Consider the following 18,833-nt stretch of genomic DNA (forward strand, 5'->3'; position numbering starts at 1 on the left):
GTGTGTGTGTATGTAATACGATTTATTGAAAAGTTCTGCAGCCGAAGGCTGAAAATATACATTGGTCATAAATGACTTATTACATACATTGGTGGTTTAACAAAAGTCTTCATTAGAGAACATACAGATTAATGTAGGTGTAGTAACTTCCTCCCAGATGGTGTTAGGAGAGACCTCACGTGGTGTAGTAGTTCCTTCACAGATGGTGTTATGAGGACCTCCACGTGGTGTAGTAATTCCTCACAGAAGGTGTTATGAGGGACCTCACGTGGTGTAGTAACTCCTCCCAGATGGTGGGAGGGACCTCACGTGGTGTAGTAGTAGTTGCCTTACAGATGGTGTTATGAGGGACCTGGCGTGCTGTAGTAATTCCCTCACAGATGGTGTTATGAGGGACCTCACGTGGTGTAGTAATTCCCTCACAGATGGTGTTATGAGGGACCTCACGTGATGTAGTAACTCCCTCCCAGATGGTGTTAGGAGGGACCTGACATGCTGTAGTAATTCCCTCACAGATGGTGTTATGAGGGACCTCACGTGGTGTAGTTATTCCTTCACAGATGGTGTTATAGGGGGCCTCACGTGGTGTAGTAACTCCCTCACAGATGTGTTTTGAGGGGCACACGCGTGGTGTACAAATTCCCTCACAGATGGTGTTATGAGGGACCTCACGTGGTGTAGTAATTCCCTCACAGATGGTGTTATGAGGGACCTCACGTGGTGTAGTAATTCCCTCACAGATGGTGTTATATGAGTGAGGTGTGGTCCCAGTCCTTCCTATCATTGTTGGGGTCTCACGGGCTGTTATCACTGGGTACCTGGGACCTCACTGTGTGAAGGTTACCTTGGGTACGACTCGTACGACTGTGTGTGTGTGTGTGTGTGACACATATATACAATACTGTACAGGTAAAAGAAATAATTGTCCTTAGGGAAAACACATAAGGGAATAAGCATTTCTTTGCACCACAGAGTAAAACTGTAACCCCACCCTGGTTAGCAAATGAGATTTGCAGATTTGGCTATTTGTGGCCATTTTGAGACCCAAACCCCCACAAATTTTAAGGGCATGCTGTAGTTAAGACACTATATGCAGTAGATTTGGGAGTACAGGTAGTTCTGCTATAACGCGATAATTGTGTTCTTGTAAATATCGTGTTATAATCGTAATAGAAATAACAGGGCTTATGGAGAAAATAGGGTTAGGTGCAGATTACTTGAAATCGAAAAAATTTAGTAGTTAGCCTAACACAAAGGATAGCACAGTCTAAATAAATGTTACATTCATATCTAATAATGAAATCATACAGTAAATGTAACACTTTACTTGATGGGGAGAAGGGTGATTTTGAGGTTGATAAAATCAAGCTTCTCTTCAAGTGTTATATCCTTTCTTTCCGATCATCACAGGGAATTCTATCACCAGTACACTTCTTGTTGATATTCTTCTTTACTATATTCACAGTTAATACAGTGGGGTATGCTATAACGAGCGGATCCTACTACGAATATTCCTATAACGACGGTTTTACCTATAAAATTGAGAATGCTATAAAGGCGAAACTCTACAACGAACATTATTTAAATTTTTTTTTTTTTTCTAATTTATTGTTTTTATTACAAATATTAATGATATTCTTTATTTCAGGGTTTAGATGCATATTTATGCACTTTTTACAATTTTACAATTTTATATTATATTTTTCAGTGTTAAGTGGTTTGTATTTGGGGGCCTGAACGGATTAATCCTATAACGACGAATGCTATAACGAACAAGGTTCTAGAACCAATTAGATTCGTTATAGCATACCCCACTGTACCACAAAATTGGAGAAATAGTAAGCAAAAATCGCGTTATAGCAAACAAGCGTTCGCGTTATACAAATATCGTTCCTAATTCATAAATCGCGTTAGAGCAAATTAAGGTTATCAAAACCACAGCGTTATAGCAGAACTCACTGTACTGTATTATAATTTTCTTTTTGTGGGCAAATAAAACCAAATTTTTCCGATATATTACTATATGGATATTCACTTCACAAATGGTTTTCAAGGAAACTAATCCATTTGTATAGCAAGGGAGACCTGTAACAGGCTATCCTTTAACTCAAGTTGTAAAGGAACAGTACAGTTAATGGAACTTACTCTTAGAACATCTTGCATGAGAGTTCCACGTCCAGGCCCCAGCTCTACTAACTGTAGTGGCTTGGGAGACCCCAACTTGTACCACTCACTGAACACCCTGCGCCAATAAGCTGCCAAACAAAAGCGGAACATGTATAGGTAAATGACTCAAAGTTCAAAAAATACTGCTGCATAATACTGAATACAAGAAAACATTGCTAAATTTTTATTTTTGGTCGACATCGTTTGATTAACTTTGTTTTCTCTGCCCGTACCTGTATCAAATTCTAATAAAAAGCCAAAATACTAAGTAACACTCACTATTACTGACAGTCACTGGACACATCAAATTTTGGCACTAAGACAGGTGTGAGAGATGAAGAAAAAAAAATCTGATTGGCTGGAGGAGATGCAGGCTGAATTTGCCCACTAACCATATACCCAACTGACACAGAATGCTTGTTTAGATTATGAATTAATAAAAATTAGTATGAATAAGCTTAGAATTGTACAAAATAGTTCTTACTTCCCCAAACAACTGACAGATCTCTGGTGAAGTAATGTAGTCACCATGGCTTCCAAACATGTCTTGACCAGCTGCATAATATCCAGAGACTGGGTTAATCAATACTCTTCATGTAATCCTTGACAGTCAGAGGTCCTGTAAGAAAAATCCATACCTTTTTATTGGATGGGAGGGAAAAATGACAGTATCACTGGTATCGTCGCTGGCTTCAGCTACACAGTGCTGGCATTTGTTGCCTGCCTCCCAGCGGCTCAACCGATGTGCCATCTACTAGTGTCACCTTACCCAAACAAACATAAATCTCTCAGCTCTTAGTTGCACTTCATTCTGCATTGTCTTATTGCTTCAGATAAGGCAGAAATGATTAGGCATAATTAGTGCACAATATTTCAGTACTGAGGAGTACATCATCACGTAGGCTTTACTTACTAGTCCTGGTTGATGTAAATCAGTATGGTGTTTAAAGAGACAAAAGTACTGTGTAAATTGTCTTAGCACAAAACTCAGAGACAGGATTGTGAGTTGGTGTGTTTACTACTGCCAGCAGAGGGTGGTGATGCTCACAGTATGGCTGTAGAGAGTGATCTGGGCATGGAATGGCCAGACAGTCATGCCACCTGCAGAACTGTCTATTCAGCAGAAGCCAGGACCGTTTTATGTGAACATCCCCTCAGCTCTTTCCTTTCCCCTTTCCTACATCTTCAATACTCTCATAACTAATTTTCTAACAATTTATTTACACTGTCCACGAGGTTCCCGCTAACGTACTCCATGCTTGTTCTATGGCTGCGGCGTTTTAAACATCTGGTGAGGTCATAAGGTCGCCTGACCAAGGAGGTCATAGCGGATGTGGTCGTACGCTGAGAGATTTATGTTTGTTTGGGTAAGGGCACACTCATAGACGGCACATCGGTTGAGCCGCTGGGAGGCAGGCAGCAAATGCCAGCACTGTGTAGCTAAGGCAGTGGCGATAACAATCACCATTCATAAAAATTACTGTACAACTATGATGTAATACACTTTTCTGGAAATATAAAAATCTTGAAATGGTATTTAATAAAAAACAAACATTAAACAGATAGAGCCCTTCTTAAAACGGAAAATACCCTGTACAGTACTGTACTGCGCTATATACTGAAATTTGCTAATCATATTGATGAACAATTCATTACATTACAGTACAGATACTGTACTTTATATCAAAACTTAAGCCAACTCACCAGAAAACTTGATGCGAGCTTGCAACTGCTTTAGCAATGGGGTCTCTGCAGATTTTTTTGAATTCAGCAAAATATTTTCTCCATTTACAAGATAAGTAAATAATGTTCTTGTGTGATTATATAACCAGCCTCTGGTTCTTGAGCTGTGTCTTCCTAGATAGATTGATCCTGAAATTACATACTTCCATCAATAGCGGCCATTAACTAATACTGTACGACACAAAGAATAAATCATTGGCCTCAGGGCAGACATTCAGTTAAAAAAATTTGCAATCCTCTGTCAAAAAAGGATAAGTATATTCTCCTGAATGAAATGTTGTCATTTAAGTACAGTAAAACCTTGATAAATCGGACTTCAATATATCGGATTTGGCTTTTTAGGACTCTGAGGTGCTCTGGTCACCAGAAAAACTATAAAAATATATAAGAGGAAGATTATTAAATAAATCTTATGAAGTGAACCACACTTACAGAATACTGTACAGTGGTCTAATCAGATTTGCTATAGTCCTACTGAGAACTAAGACACTTGAGTGTGTAAGCAGGCTGGGGCTCATCAGATGTTGCTATTTTGTCAGGTTTATTTATTTATTGATTCAGCATTATAGTCTCATCTGATTGGTCTTTTATGGTTTATGATTCAACATGATTAATATAACAGCTTAAGTAATAGAAAAAAGATAATGTATGTAATTTGTAAAGTGACATGAAAATAAAAGGATAAGCTGTATCAGAAGGTTATTTACTCAAGATGAATTCGTGTGAGAGCTTTCAACAAACCAGCTTACAACATGATTAAAACACTGCATAATATTAAATATGAAGATACCTTCCTCACAACATTATTTACTACCTTTCAGTGTTATAGGATGGCTCAATTTGGCTACTTGTACACTTAGACAAATGATTAATGAATAAACCATGGTATATGCATATACATAATATTGTACACTATTAGGTAATGATAAGTACACTACAATAGTACTTATTAAGTGGTGATAAATACACTACTTGTACAAGAGTATTTATTCAATGATGAGAAATACAGCGGCTGTTGAACACAGATATCGTGGTAAGCCAATCAATTATTTGCCCTTTATTTTTATTTTTTTTTTTGCAGGAATTAGCCCACCCGGACACAGGTCAAACGACCCACAATGGGGCCTGGGGGTCAAAAATAGAACAGAAAGAAATTGAATATAAGATTACACTGTAATCTCACCACGAAAGATGCCGGAAAACCAGCCTTTTAAAAGTGAGACAGATTGTATAAGTGTGGAAACACAGAAGAAGGCAGAGCATTCAACATTTGGCTATGTAAGGAAAGAAGTACTATAACGGATTACTCACGTGACCGATATCCAGAAATGGTGGGCTTTGAACAAGGCGTGTGTTCTGAGCCCACGGCCTTGCCCCGGTACACAGGATGCCAAATTCACAGAACATTGCCCGTTAAAGTACCTGTAAAGAGAGTGGAAGCAACATTGCGAGAGAAAGGGAAGACATTGTCGACTAAAAGGAGGATTAATAAGACGAAATGCTTTTTCACCCTATCTAACAGCTGGACAGAAGAAGAGCCACCCCAGATATGAAAGCAGTACTCCAATTTAGGGCCGAATGAATCCCTTATATCTTGGAGCAACTGCTAGGAGGTGATGAATCGGCACCTGTACAGCATTCTAACTAGGAGGCTTTAGCTTCTATAATCGGCCCCACATGGGGTTTAGCATACGGTTCGCAAATAAGCGGATTGCCCGCGGAGATTCTATACATTGAAGTAATTGAAGTACATCCAAATCGCGCGCCATTTCATTTCGTTGGCGGCACCAAGCACTACGCCCTCCATCCTTCACACCGCTTGGTTGCTCCCTCACTCAGTCTCAGTCTCGCTGTAAACCACTGTGTTGACATCAGCATTGGAGTTACTTTACCAAATCGTTAATCTATGATATTCCTTGTTTATAGGTGGCCAATTTTGAGGATATTTGAACAACAAAACCTTCAGAAACACACTACAGCTAGACCTCGAGCACGTGGTTAGGGACCCAAATCCAGGTAGTAAGTCCGAATATTAATCGTAAGTCCGACATAAAAAAAAAAATTGGAGTTAAATAAGCGGGTAATAGTTTTGTTAGGTTGAAGAATATTTACCATTTACTACCAGTAAACAATAATGACGCACCAACCACCACCTGCTGTGAGTGTCGGTACAGTTGCCAGAGATCTCTTCGTCATCATAGCAAACCCAAAGTAAATGCATGGTATGGTATGCCAGGATGATGTAAAACAAAGTATTAATTTTTAAAAGTTTAGTTATAGATATAAATTTTTTTTTCATTACATTTGAAACATCTCTATTAATTAAATTTGAAACAAAAACTACGATATATTTCTAAATGCAGGTATTTTCATTAAATATTACATCACAAGTATATTTTACCTTAACTGTGACTGAATGAATATATTCTCAGAAATAAATATGGAAATGTAATATTTTGAAATGTTGTACATATTACAGTGGAAAGTGGGATTAAATCATAGAAACAACAACTTTAAGCTTTCTTTTAGATTAGATTTTACCATGGAACAAACCTGTACTGTACATGTACTAAATGATTACGGTATAAATTGTTATGTCTATTAAATATAGATTGTTTATACAGGTATTCAATAAATACCACTATCTTTCAAGAATCCCGCATGTAAGTTATATTCACCCAGGTCATTTGGGTGGCAAATTATAAGAAGAGCTTAGTCACTCTTAAGTAATGATAAATAAACAGTAGGCCTTCAGCCAACTGCATCTTATCTCAAATAAATAAAAACACCACACTCTGTCACCTCACCTCCACCCCCGTTCCCCCCATGCTGTACGGCTACCTCCCTCCTTGTGTTCAGACAAAAATTGATAACTTTATTCTTTAAGTGTTTATTTTATATAATATTTCAGACTAAAGTTAGGAGATTATAAATTTTGAGATCCAATAAGACAGTCAATAATTTGAATATCGTCATACATTTTGCTCCAGATATAAAAATGTAGTACATTAGTGTACAATACTGTGTAGTACATTTTATAATACAGTATTAGCTTTCAACTGTATTTTTGGGTAGATTTACATAAATTTCTTGATTAATTTTCATCCATTTACATGCACACCGTACTAAAAAAGTAAATGTGTAAATTTAGCTGGAGTGTACATGTACTAATTTCACTATGGTACTAAAATTGTTATGTCTAGTGCAAATTAGAGCATGTTGCTATTCAAATTAATCAGTGTCTTACAAGAATCCCAGCAATGTTAATTATATTCTCCCAGGTCATTTACTGGCATTTTAAAATGGGAGAAACATAGTAGGAATGTTAAATAAACACACAGAGACCTTCAGCTCAAATTGTCAAACATATCACCTCAACCCCCCACCTCGGCACCGCTGGCTGGCTGGCTCTGTCCCACCCTCCCTCCCCCCCATCTGCTCAGCGGGGGTTTATTTAAGCTTACAGTTTTTATCTTATATAATATCTCAGACTAAAGTTAGGAGATTATAATTTGCATTGCTGGAATCCTTAAGACAGCCAATAATTTGAATATAAATGTCATATATTTTGCTCAAGAGGTAAAATTGTTGTACATTAGTGTACAGTACTGGTTTTCAGTAAAAAAAACTGTTGTATTACAATAATATTCCCTCCTAATTGACTTGAATAAATTCTTGAATGGAAATATACAATATTTTTGTTGAAACTACCCTCGTTTCAGTGTAAAGTGTCGTAATAATAAATGGTAAACAATTTGCCTTGACACTCTGTGTTTCAGGCAGGGCGAGCCTCAGTTTATAGGACGTACAGGAAGTCCCCGACTTACAACTGCTTGGACTTACGACCGTTGGGACTTACGACCGCCGCAGTTGTGACCATTTTTTTTTTTTCAAATAACGCACTCATTTTCTATACCGAAACGTTTCCAGTTAATGTAGTCACCATGTATAATTAGAAAATTATGGGGCCCATGTGCATTCAGCTGACTACATTAAAGGTAAGTGCTCAGTCACACTGTATCCATTCCTTATTATTTATTACTTTCACTGTACTGTATCCATTCCTCATTATTTATTACTTTTACTGTACTGTATTTCATTGTAGATTTTTATTTAAAAAAATTTGATTTTTTTCTATATGGGACTTTCTGACCATTGGACTTCCGACCTGGATTTGGGTCCCTAACCACGTCGTAAGAAATCGAGGTCTAGCTGTAGTGTGTTTTATTGAAGGTTTTGTTGTTCCAATACCCTCAAAAACTTGGAGTCGACCTATAAACAGGAATATCATAAATGTGATATTTTGGTAAAAAAATCAGGTCGACCTACAATGCTGATGTCAACACAAAGCGTGGTTACAAGCGAGACTGACTAGTGATGAGGAGGCGGGGTGGCGTGTGTGTGTGTGGGGGTGCAGTGCCCTGTGATTTGAATGTACTTCAATTATTTAATGTACAGAATATTCCTCCGGCAGGGCAATCCGCGTATTTGCGAATCCTATGCTAAACTCGTATGTGAAGGGCCGACTGTAATAATAATAATAATAATATAATAATAATATATATATAATATTATTATAATTATACTGTAATAATAATAATAAATATGTGATAGGCCCTTAACATACGCCGGGGTTACGTAACAGAGATACCCGTGGATGTTAAAATCTACAGATAGCCTGTATGTGCTGCCCCCCAAAACCTGGTCCCCCATGTCCTTATTTACCGTGATATACCTGTGTGTGGTTCAAGTTTAAGACCAAATTATTTGGCAAAAATTGGGGGTCGAATTTCAAACGGGTAATAGTTTCGTTTAGGTTGAAAAATATTTACCAGTAACTACCAGTAAACAATGGAACGATGCACCAACGCACCACCAGCTGTGAGTGTCGGAACAGTTGCCAGGACAGATCTCTTTAAGGCCATCATAGCAAGCCCAAAGTAGCCAAATCCATGGTATGGTAACACAGTGACGATGTAAACAAAGTATCTATTTACTTAAAAGTTTATTTATAGATAATTGCATAAATTTGTTCATTACATTTGAAACATCAATCTTTGTTAATTAAATTTGAAACAAAAGAAAACTACGATACCGTATTTTCATTAAAATATTACATCACGTTATTTTAATTTTAACTGTGACTGAATGAATATAGGTATTCTCAGAAATAAATATGGAAATGTAATATTTTTGCTGAAATGACGTACGTATTTCAGTGGAAAGTGACGAAAACAATGACTTTCGCTTTCTTTCGTTCAAAAGATGTTACCGTAATCGCTTTTCGAATGGTTTTCAGTTAAAAAACTGTTGTATTACAATAATATTCTATCCTAATTCACTTGTGATGCAACAGTTTTTTAAGTGAAAACCATTCGAAAAGTGATTACGGTAACATCTTTTGAACGAAAGAAAGTGAAAGTCATTGTTTTCGTCACGATTTTATCCCACTTTCCACTGTAATACGTACGTCATTTCAGCAAAAATATTACATTTCCATGTTCTCAGAAATAAATGGTAGTTTTGTTGAAACATAATGTACAGTATTTAATATTAAAATGCAAAAAGAGCTATAAAAACAATTAATACACCCGTAATGTACTGGCTGGCATCACCACTCATCCCTCTGCTCCCGCGTCCAAGGTCACCACTCCTCCCAACTCGCTCCCTCTGCTCCCTCCTCTGCCTCCTCCAGCTCCGCACCGTCACTACTGCCGACAACAAACACAAATGTTTTGTGAATAACTGCACCTCCACTTCCTATGTACAGTACTGAACTGTACTGTGCTGTGCATTTTTACAAACAATAAACATGGCAAGAAAAGCTATTAAAAAAAAGAGATAAAAATTTCACTTTACTGTACAGTACCTATCCTCGGTTACAGGACGGTGGTCATCGGGCTCATCGTCACTCAATTCCATAACGGTTGGTGAAGTGGGGGCGACGGTGGATTCAGCTGCTTCCTCACTGCCGCCAGTGATTGATGGTGTTAAATCTCTCCTTCGGTGATCAAAGAACATGGTGATGGGGAGTTGTCGTCTCTTTCTTTTCATTTCTTACATGATGTTTTTGTATGGAGCAAAAACGTCATCCATCCCTCACATGAATTTCAGGGCACGCACCATGGAGGGGTCCATACTATAGGCCAGGTTTTTCAGTGTCTCAATATTCCCGGTCATCTCCCCCAACTTCTCCAACGTTATTTCTTGGTGCTCTTCCTCTTCCTCATCCTCTTTCCCTTTCACTTCCTCTTCATTGCCTGAGTCTACTAACTCCTGTAGATCCTCCTCGGTCAGCTCAGTGTCGTGCTCTTCAATTAGCTCCCTAATCTCGTCCTCTGCCATGTCCTGGAAGCCTTCAGCAGCCACTTTCCTTGACAGTGCCAGGGTCTTTCTGAATATTTTCATTAAAATCCATCAAAATCATTTTCCTTGTCATCGTCTTAAGCACCAAACAGCTCCTCCCAGTCTTCTCCTTGAACAGGGCTAGAGGGTACGTGTTTTTCGAATCGTTTTCAATTAAAAAAATGTTACATCACATGTATATTTTACCTAAACTGCGCCTGAATGAATATATTCTTGGAAATAAATAGTAATTTTGCTGAAACATGATGTATTTCAATGTAAAATAGGATAAAATACATGACGAAAACAAAAGACTTCACCTAACCTTCCAATGTTCAAGAGATGTTACTCGTTTTTTTAATAGTTTTCGGTTAAAATACTGTTATATTACAATGATATTATATTCATACTGTGCTTGATATACTACATTCACGGAAATGTAAATTTTTGCTGAAATGACGTACGTATTACAGTGGAAAGTGGGATAAAATCGTGACGAAAACAATGACTTTCGCTTTCTTTCGTTCAAAAGATGTTACCGTAATCGCTTTTTGAATGGTTTTCAGTTAAAAAAACTGTTGCATCACAAGTGAATTAGGATAGAATATTATTGTAATACAACAGTTTTTTAACTGAAAACCATTCGAAAAGCGATTAAGGTAACATCTTTTGAACGAAAGAAAGCGAGTCATTGCTTTCGTTACTTTCCACTGTAATACGTATGTCATTTCAGCAAAATATTACATTTTCATATTCTCAGAAATAAATAGTAGTTTTGCTGAAACGTAATGCATTTCAATGTAAATTAGGATAAACTACATGGAAACAAAAGACTTTACCTAACCATCCGATGTTCAAGATATGTTACTCGTTTTTTTAGTAGTTTTCGGTTAAAATACTCTTATATTAGTGATATTCTATTCATACTGTGCTTGATATAATACATTCACGGAAATGTAATATTTTTGCAACTACAGGTAGTTCTGCTATAACGCGATAATTGTGTTCTTGTAAAATATCGTGTTATAGAAAATCGCGTAATAGAAATAACAGGGCTTATGGAGAAAATAGGGTTAGGTGCAGATTACTCGAAATCGAAAAAATTTAGTAGTTAGCCTAACACAAAGGACAGCACAGTCTAAATAAATGTTACATTCATATCTAATAATGAAATCATACAGTAAATTTAACACTTTACCTTGAAAAAATATGAATGTAACTTGATGGGGGAGAAGGGTGATTTTGAGGTTGATAAAATCGAGCTTCTCTTCAAGTGTTATATCCTTTCTTTTACGATCATCACCGGGAATTCTATCACCAGAATGCTTCTTGGAGATATTCTTCTTTACCATATTCACAGTTAATACCACAAAATTGGAGAAATAGTAAGCAAAAATCGCGTTATAGCAAACAAGCGTTTGCGTTATACAAATATCGTTCCTCTATTCATAAATCGCGTTAGAGCAAATTCGCGTTATCAAAACAAGCGTTATAGCAGCACTCACTGTACAATGCTGATGTCAACACAAGCGTGGTTACAGCGAGACTGACTGAGTGAGGGAGAGCTATATAATAATAATAATAATTAATAATTAACGGTTTATTGAAAAAGTTCTGCAGCCCGAAGGCTGAAAATATACATTGGACATAAATGACTTATTACATACATTGGTGGTTTAACAAAAGCCTTCATTAGAGAAAGGTAAAGGAACATACGGTGAACATACAGATTATTGTAGGTGTTGAACAGCAAAAACATAGTGTAGTAACTCCCTCCCAGATGGTGTTAGGAGTAACTCACGTGGTGTAGTAGTTCCCTCACAGACGATGTTATGAGGGGCCTCACGTGGTGTAGTAATTCCCTCACAGATGTGGCAGGGCCCTCACAGTAATCTCACAGATGGTCAGAGGGCCACGTGTGCCCTCACAGATGGTGTTATGAGGGGCCTCACGTGGTGTAGTAATTCCCTCACAGATGGTGTTATGAGGGGCCTCACGTGGTGCATTCCCTCACAGATGGTGTTATGAGGGGCCTCACGTGGTGCAGTAATTCCCTCACAGATGGTGTTATGAGGGGCCTCACGTGGTATAGTAATTCCCTCAGAGATGGTGTTATGAGGGGCCTCACGTGGTGTAGTAATTCCCTCACAGATGGTGTTATGAGGGGCTTCACGTGGTGTAGTAACTCCTTCACATATGGTGTTATGAGGGGCCTCACGTGGTGTAGTAATTCCCTCACAGATGGCGTTATATGAGTGAGGTGTGGTTCCAGGCCTTCCTATCGTAGACGGATTAACACATCGCTGGTTGTTGGGTCTCACGGGCCGTTATCACTGGGTACCTGGGACCTCACTGTGTGAAGGTCAACTTGGGTACTGTACCACTGTTACTGTTGAGTTGTTCTCACTGACTTAAGCACTGTTCACCATTGTTCACCTCTGTTTAACACTGGTTCCATTCCATTCCTAAATGAAATAGTAACTTCTGGCGAGAACATGTTGATATTCCGGTGGGGAGGAGGGTTCAGGGGAGGGAGTTGGTATGGGCCAACATAACAGTTGACCTGGCTGCTCCGAGAGGAGGGCCAGGTACGTCTTGTGTGTGTGAGGTTGCTGGAGCGGGCGGTGTCCCGTGTTCGGTGCCGCTCGCGAGTTGAATGGCGCGCGATTTGAATGTACTTCAATTACTTCAATGTACAGAATATTCCTCCGGCGGGGCAATCCACGTATTTGCAAATCCGTGTATTATAAACCCGCGTATGTTAAGGGCCGACTGTAATAATAATAATAATAATAATAATAATAATTATTATTATAATTATACTGTAATAATAATAATAATAATAATAATAATAATAATAATAATTAATAGTTTATTGAAAGAGCATGGCAGCCGTAAGGCTGAAAAACAGTTACATAATTGGGGAATGGGTCACTTGATTGACAAATAATATACAAGTAACATAAGTGATACAAATATTAAATATAATAACTAGGTGGGGAGAAGGTTATACTACAGGGCATTTCAACATGGTGAGAGTGCAAAAAGGTAAGATTGACTGGGAGTGAATGCACTGGTTGATGACGAGTTGTTGATAATTTTTACAATGGTTGGGACTGGACTGTTTTTATAGTGATCAGTCCATGCTTATATGGGCTGCATGCTGCTGTGATGTCGAACAGTAATTCGCAGACGAGGGATCTCGGGTGGCAGTAGCAGCAGGTGTCGAGGATGGTGCAGAAGCTTCTCACCAAATTTGCAGATGGGGTCATGGTGATGGTCAGAGAGAGCCGAGAGGGTCAGTGTGTTGAGCGCTTCTTGATATGTGGAGTAGAAAGGGGAGAGAATAATCTTGCATGCCTTCTATTGCACTTTTACTTGGTATTTACATTGTGTGGCATTTAGGAAGGAAGACCAGGTAGGGGAGGCATAGGTGAGCTTGGGAAGTATGAATGATGAGTAAACACTGAGGAGCTCGGGAGCAGGAACTCCGAGGGACTTCAATCGGCGGAGGAGATGTAAATCAAAACTGGAGGATTTGACAACTTTACTTATGTGTGTTTACCAATTTAGTTTGTTATCTATACAGTGTTCCCCCAGTTAACGAGCACAATCTGTTCCAGCAGGTTGCTCGTAAACCGAAAAACTCGTTATCCGAAACCATTGTTTCAATGGGTTTTTGGGTAATTGGTTCCAGCTCACCGAAAATTGCCTAAATTCAACAAAAAAGGTAGAAATATACACTTATTTTGAGGTGTGTATGTAGAAGGCTCCTGGATGCTGATGCTGATGTGAATTTGAAGTGGGAGGTGCAGGAGGAGAAGGGAGAAGAGAAGGAAGTGGAGGTGGAGAAGCATTTTACTGCTTCTTGGAAGGTGAGTCACCTTCCATGAAAATGTCAGGAACCTCTGGACTGACAGATTCTCCACCAGGAACATCCTCTCTCCTTCTTGAAGTGGAAGGCTGAGGGCTAGCATCATCCTCTCTCCTTCTTGAAGTGGAATGCTGAGGGCTAGCATCTTGTTCCGTCTGCCTTTTACTGAAGAAAGTGTCAATTGTGGTCTGTGGGGCATCTCTCGTCCTCATCATTAACTTATGTTTAAAGAAGGAGACGATTGTGTCCTCAACATGACACAAAGTTAGTTCAGATTGTTCCACATCTGGGTGCCTTGAAGCCAGTTTCCTGAACTTCTCCCAGTAGTAAATGACATCTTTTAACTCTGAAGTTGACATATGGTCATCACTTTCCTTTTCCTCCTCACCATTATCAGCCTCTAACATCTCATCCAGTTGCTTCAAGTCATCAGGAGTAAGTCCCTCCTCATGAGACATCACAAGCTCTTCCACATCCTCCTCCTCCACTCCAAGGCCCAATGACTGACCAATGGACATAATCTCCTGGTCCAACTCTGTTTCTTCCTCAAATCCCTCAAAATCATGGACTACTGATGGCCACAGTGCTTTCCAAGAAGAATTGAGGGATCTAGTGGAGACTTCTTGCCATGATGACACAATTAATTTTACAGCCTCCAGGATGTTGAATTGTGTCTTCCAGAACTGTTTCAGTGTTAGTTCAGGATCATTGGAAGTTGCCTGATGACACCTCCTAAACATTTTCTTCATGTACAACTTCTTGAAGTTGCTGATCACATTCTGGTCCATTGGCTGTATGATTGATGTAGTGTTGGGAGGCAAAAACAACACTTTCACAAAGTCAAATTGATACTCCAAAGTTCTGGCAAGTTCAGGGTCATGCCCAGGGACATTATCCATGAGAAGAGGAGCCTTTAAAGCAGGGGTTCTTAACCTGGGGTCCATGGATGGGCTTCAGGGGGTCCGTGAAGGTCAGATAAAAATTTAACATTTATATTCACTATGCTTTGTGTATGTCATACACTGTATGAGGCAATGAATTTTCAATAAAATAAAGTATAATCATTGCATGCAAAGTTGTGTTTATGTGCATTTTTCTAGGGAGGGGGTCCATAGCTTTCACCAAATTCTCAAAGGGGTCCGTGACTCAAAAAAGGTTAAGAACCACTGCTTTAAAGGGAGTTTATTGGTGGTTAGGTAGCTCTTGACAGAAGGGCAAAACACCTCAACAGCCCATTCATTAAAGAGTTGTCTTGTCACCCATGTCTTACGGTTGGATTTCCAATAGACTCCAAGCTTTCCTCTTACCACTTTTTGTTGTTTGAACACCCTGGGGTTCTCAGAGTGGTAGACAAGCAGAGGCTTCAGTCGGAACTCCCATGAAGCATTGGCACCAAGCAATAGAGTGAGACGGTCTTTCATGGGTTTATGCCCAGGTAAAGAGGCTTCATCTCTGGTGATGAATGTTCTTTTGGGCATCTTTTTCCAAAACAGCCCAGTTTCGTCCACATTGAACACTTGCTGTGGAAGATAATTTTCTTCTTCCATCAGTTCTTTAAACTCCGCTAAAAATTGTGCTGCCCCTTCATTATCAGCATTAGCAGCCTCACCATGCCGAACTACACTAAAAATGTCACTTCTTTTCTTAAGTTTTTCGAACCAGCTTTTGCTGGCCCTAAAATCTTCAAATTCTGTGCCTGAAGAACCAGGTTGCTCTGTCTTTACATGTTCGTAAATCTCCCTGGCTCTTTCACAAATAAATTCAGTAGAAACTGAATCACCTTTCATCTGTTTTTCCCTAATCCAGATGAGAAGTAGATTTGTCTCTCACTTTCACTTCTTTAAATTTGTCTTTCTGTGCAAGAATTGTCGACACAGTTGATGTCGACATGCCATATTCTTTGCATAGCGCATTTGTTCTAATGCCTTCTTCATGTTTTTTTTTTTAAATTCCTGCTTGGTTTGGATTGAAATAGCTTTTCTTCATCTCTTAGGCCCCATGCTGGATTCAAACAATCTCAACACGTGATATTTTAAGTTTAAACTTGGTGTAATTCAAGATTATTTTCTTTAAAATAACACTGCACTGCACTATATATTGTCAATATGTAAAAGAAATTTCAAAATGGCCAATAATTTGCTTGGAAACACAGAAAAAAAGCGTTTAGTTGAAGAGAGTCTCAAGCAAGATGTTACCTCCACTGAAAAGACAGAGACTAACGCCTTTTTGGTGTGTTGGCAGGCTGGATGGCGCGCATGAAACTAGTGACCTTACCTTCAATCATGTTCAATAATTGTTAAAATGACTAAAAAAATTAATACAGTAGTACCCCACTTAACGTGGTTAGTAAAACCCACAGGGTACCGTGTTAAGTGAAAACCGTGCTAAGTGAACAACAGAACATATGGGATTAATTCCAATAGAAACTGGCCCGACCCCCAAACTCCACTTTTTCTGACACAATACCTATGTTCTAGTAAAAATAACATCTTAATTTTATGATGGTACATGCACACAATTAATACTTAAGAGAAATAGAGAAATACAGTAGCCAAGTTAATGTCCATTCAAATAATGGACTCAACTCCCTCCCCCTCTTCTCACACTACACTCACTGGCTCTTCCCTCTGAGAAATTTTCGGGGGAAAACCACTAAATTTTAATAAATAATACCTCAAACTAAAGTTAGGATAATACAATTGACATTGCTGGATTCCTTGTAAGACCAGGAATATTTTGAATATAAATGTCATATATTTTGCACAAAAGATAACATATTTACTCAGAGTAAACATTATATCTAAAATTTGTATGTCTAATGCAAAATCTATGATGTTTATATTCAAAATGATCACCAAATTGTAAGAATTCCAGCAATGTAAATTATATTCTGGCCGGGTAATTTGTATGAATTTTATGAGCTAAAACAAATATCTTCAGTTAATAAAAAAAAAAATATTCTTCACAACACTATCTGTCAATCAAAGTACCCCACCTTGCCTCCCCCCTCTTCCAACCGCGGTCAGTCCCAACCCTCCCCCCCACCCCCCACCAATCCTCCCTTCAAGAGATGTTGGGTGAAAAAACTAAATTTTAACATTTAGTATTAAATAATACCTCAGATTAAAGTTAGGATAATATAATTGGCATTGCTGGATTCCTTGTAAGACCAGGAATATTTTGAATATAAATGTCATATATTTTGCACAAAAGATAACATATTTACTCAGAGTAAACATTACCGGTATATCTAAAATTTGTATGTCTAATGCAAAATCTATGATGTTTATATTCAAAATGATCATCAAATTGTAAGAATTCCAGCAATGAAAAATTATATTCTGACCGGGTAATTTGTATGAATTTTATGAGCTAAAACAAATATCTTCAGTAATAAAAAAAAAAAAATATTCTTCACACGGTAACAGATGGTCAGTCGGTCCCTCCCTACCAGATGTGTGGGAAAACCAGAATATTTACCTTTTTAGTAATAAATAATACCTCAAACTAAAGTTAGGATAATATAATTGACATTGCTGGATTCCTTGTAAGACCAGGAATATTTTGAATATAAATGTCATATATTTTGCACAAAAGATAACATATTTACTCAGAGTAAACATTATATCTAAAATTTGTATGTCTAATGCAAAATCTATGATGTTTATATTCAAAATGATCATCATATTGTAAGAATTCCAGCAATGTAAATTATATTCTGGCCGGGTAATTTGTATGAATTTTATGAGCTAAAACAGGCAGGCAGGCAGTCAGGCAGGGTGGGGGTGGGGCGAATCTAAAAATAGCGTCTCGAGCCGGACACTCTGCGCGTATACGTGGAAAAAACCCGCGTTAAGTGAAAGTTTGGCTCTGGCGAGGCACCGCTAATATGTGAAATCGCGCTAAGCGAAACCGTGTTAAGCGGGGTATTACTGTATTAAACTTTTAAAATTAATGAATAATATAAACTTCTTGATATTTCCTAATATAGTAAAGAATTTAAGCCCTAGAACTGATTACTGTATTGGCAAACTAATACTACAGCTGGTTGACCGCCAAGTGCAAGCGAAAACATGTTCAGGTCGGCTCGTAAGAAACTCGTTAATCAAGGGATTGCTCGTTAACCGAAGTTAAGAATCTTATGGGAGGTAACTCGTTAACCGAGAGACCACTGTAGTTACGCCGAGGAGCTTGCTGGAGTGTGTTGGGCCCCAAAGTAATGGAGGGAGAAGAGACAACATTGAAGAAGATGTTGATGTGAATAACAATGGTCTAGGTATGGTTGATGGTGATGCGGTTGTTGGTGTCTCAATTTTGGAGACTGTTCAATAAATCCTGCAGAGAAGTGTAGTCGGGACCCGAGTTGTTGACACTGATCCCAATGGTGGAGTCGTCGACATATTTCCAGAGAGCAGAGGTTTCTCTTTGGGCATCATTGATAGTAATCAACGAAAACAATGCTGTCTCATTTCCTCGTGTGTTTTAATATTCTACGTATTATTAATGAATTGTATTGCTCATTTTGCACACATAAACATTAATTCAATCAAAAAGACATTCAGTAATAAACAATAATGAATCTTTTGTACATAAGAGAAATGACACTGTTTACACGATTGTGCACTTCATCTAAACGTTGGTGGGCTATTCAAACCTGTCACAATTCGAATTTCCGCCGTCAAAATTTTAAATTGTGGTGTTTTTT

At 38.3% G+C, this 18,833-nt stretch overlaps 1 protein-coding gene across 1 annotated transcript in view; it reads right to left on the reverse strand.

Annotated features, from left to right (window-relative positions):
* LOC121867105 (protein arginine methyltransferase NDUFAF7, mitochondrial-like) overlaps nucleotides 1-18,833 on the reverse strand; it is an 80,684-nt gene that overhangs the window by 34,169 nt on the left and 27,682 nt on the right. Inside the window, 5 exon segments of the mRNA XM_042366863.1 lie at nucleotides 2,146-2,242; nucleotides 2,559-2,569; nucleotides 2,651-2,756; nucleotides 2,758-2,785; nucleotides 3,871-4,038. Of these exon segments, the coding sequence (XP_042222797.1) occupies nucleotides 2,146-2,242; nucleotides 2,559-2,569; nucleotides 2,651-2,756; nucleotides 2,758-2,785; nucleotides 3,871-4,038 (410 nt within the window).

The sequence above is a fragment of the Homarus americanus genome, unplaced genomic scaffold (genome assembly GCF_018991925.1).
Source record: "Homarus americanus isolate GMGI-L3 unplaced genomic scaffold, GMGI_Hamer_2.0 scaffold6317, whole genome shotgun sequence".
NCBI lineage: Eukaryota > Metazoa > Arthropoda > Malacostraca > Decapoda > Nephropidae > Homarus > Homarus americanus.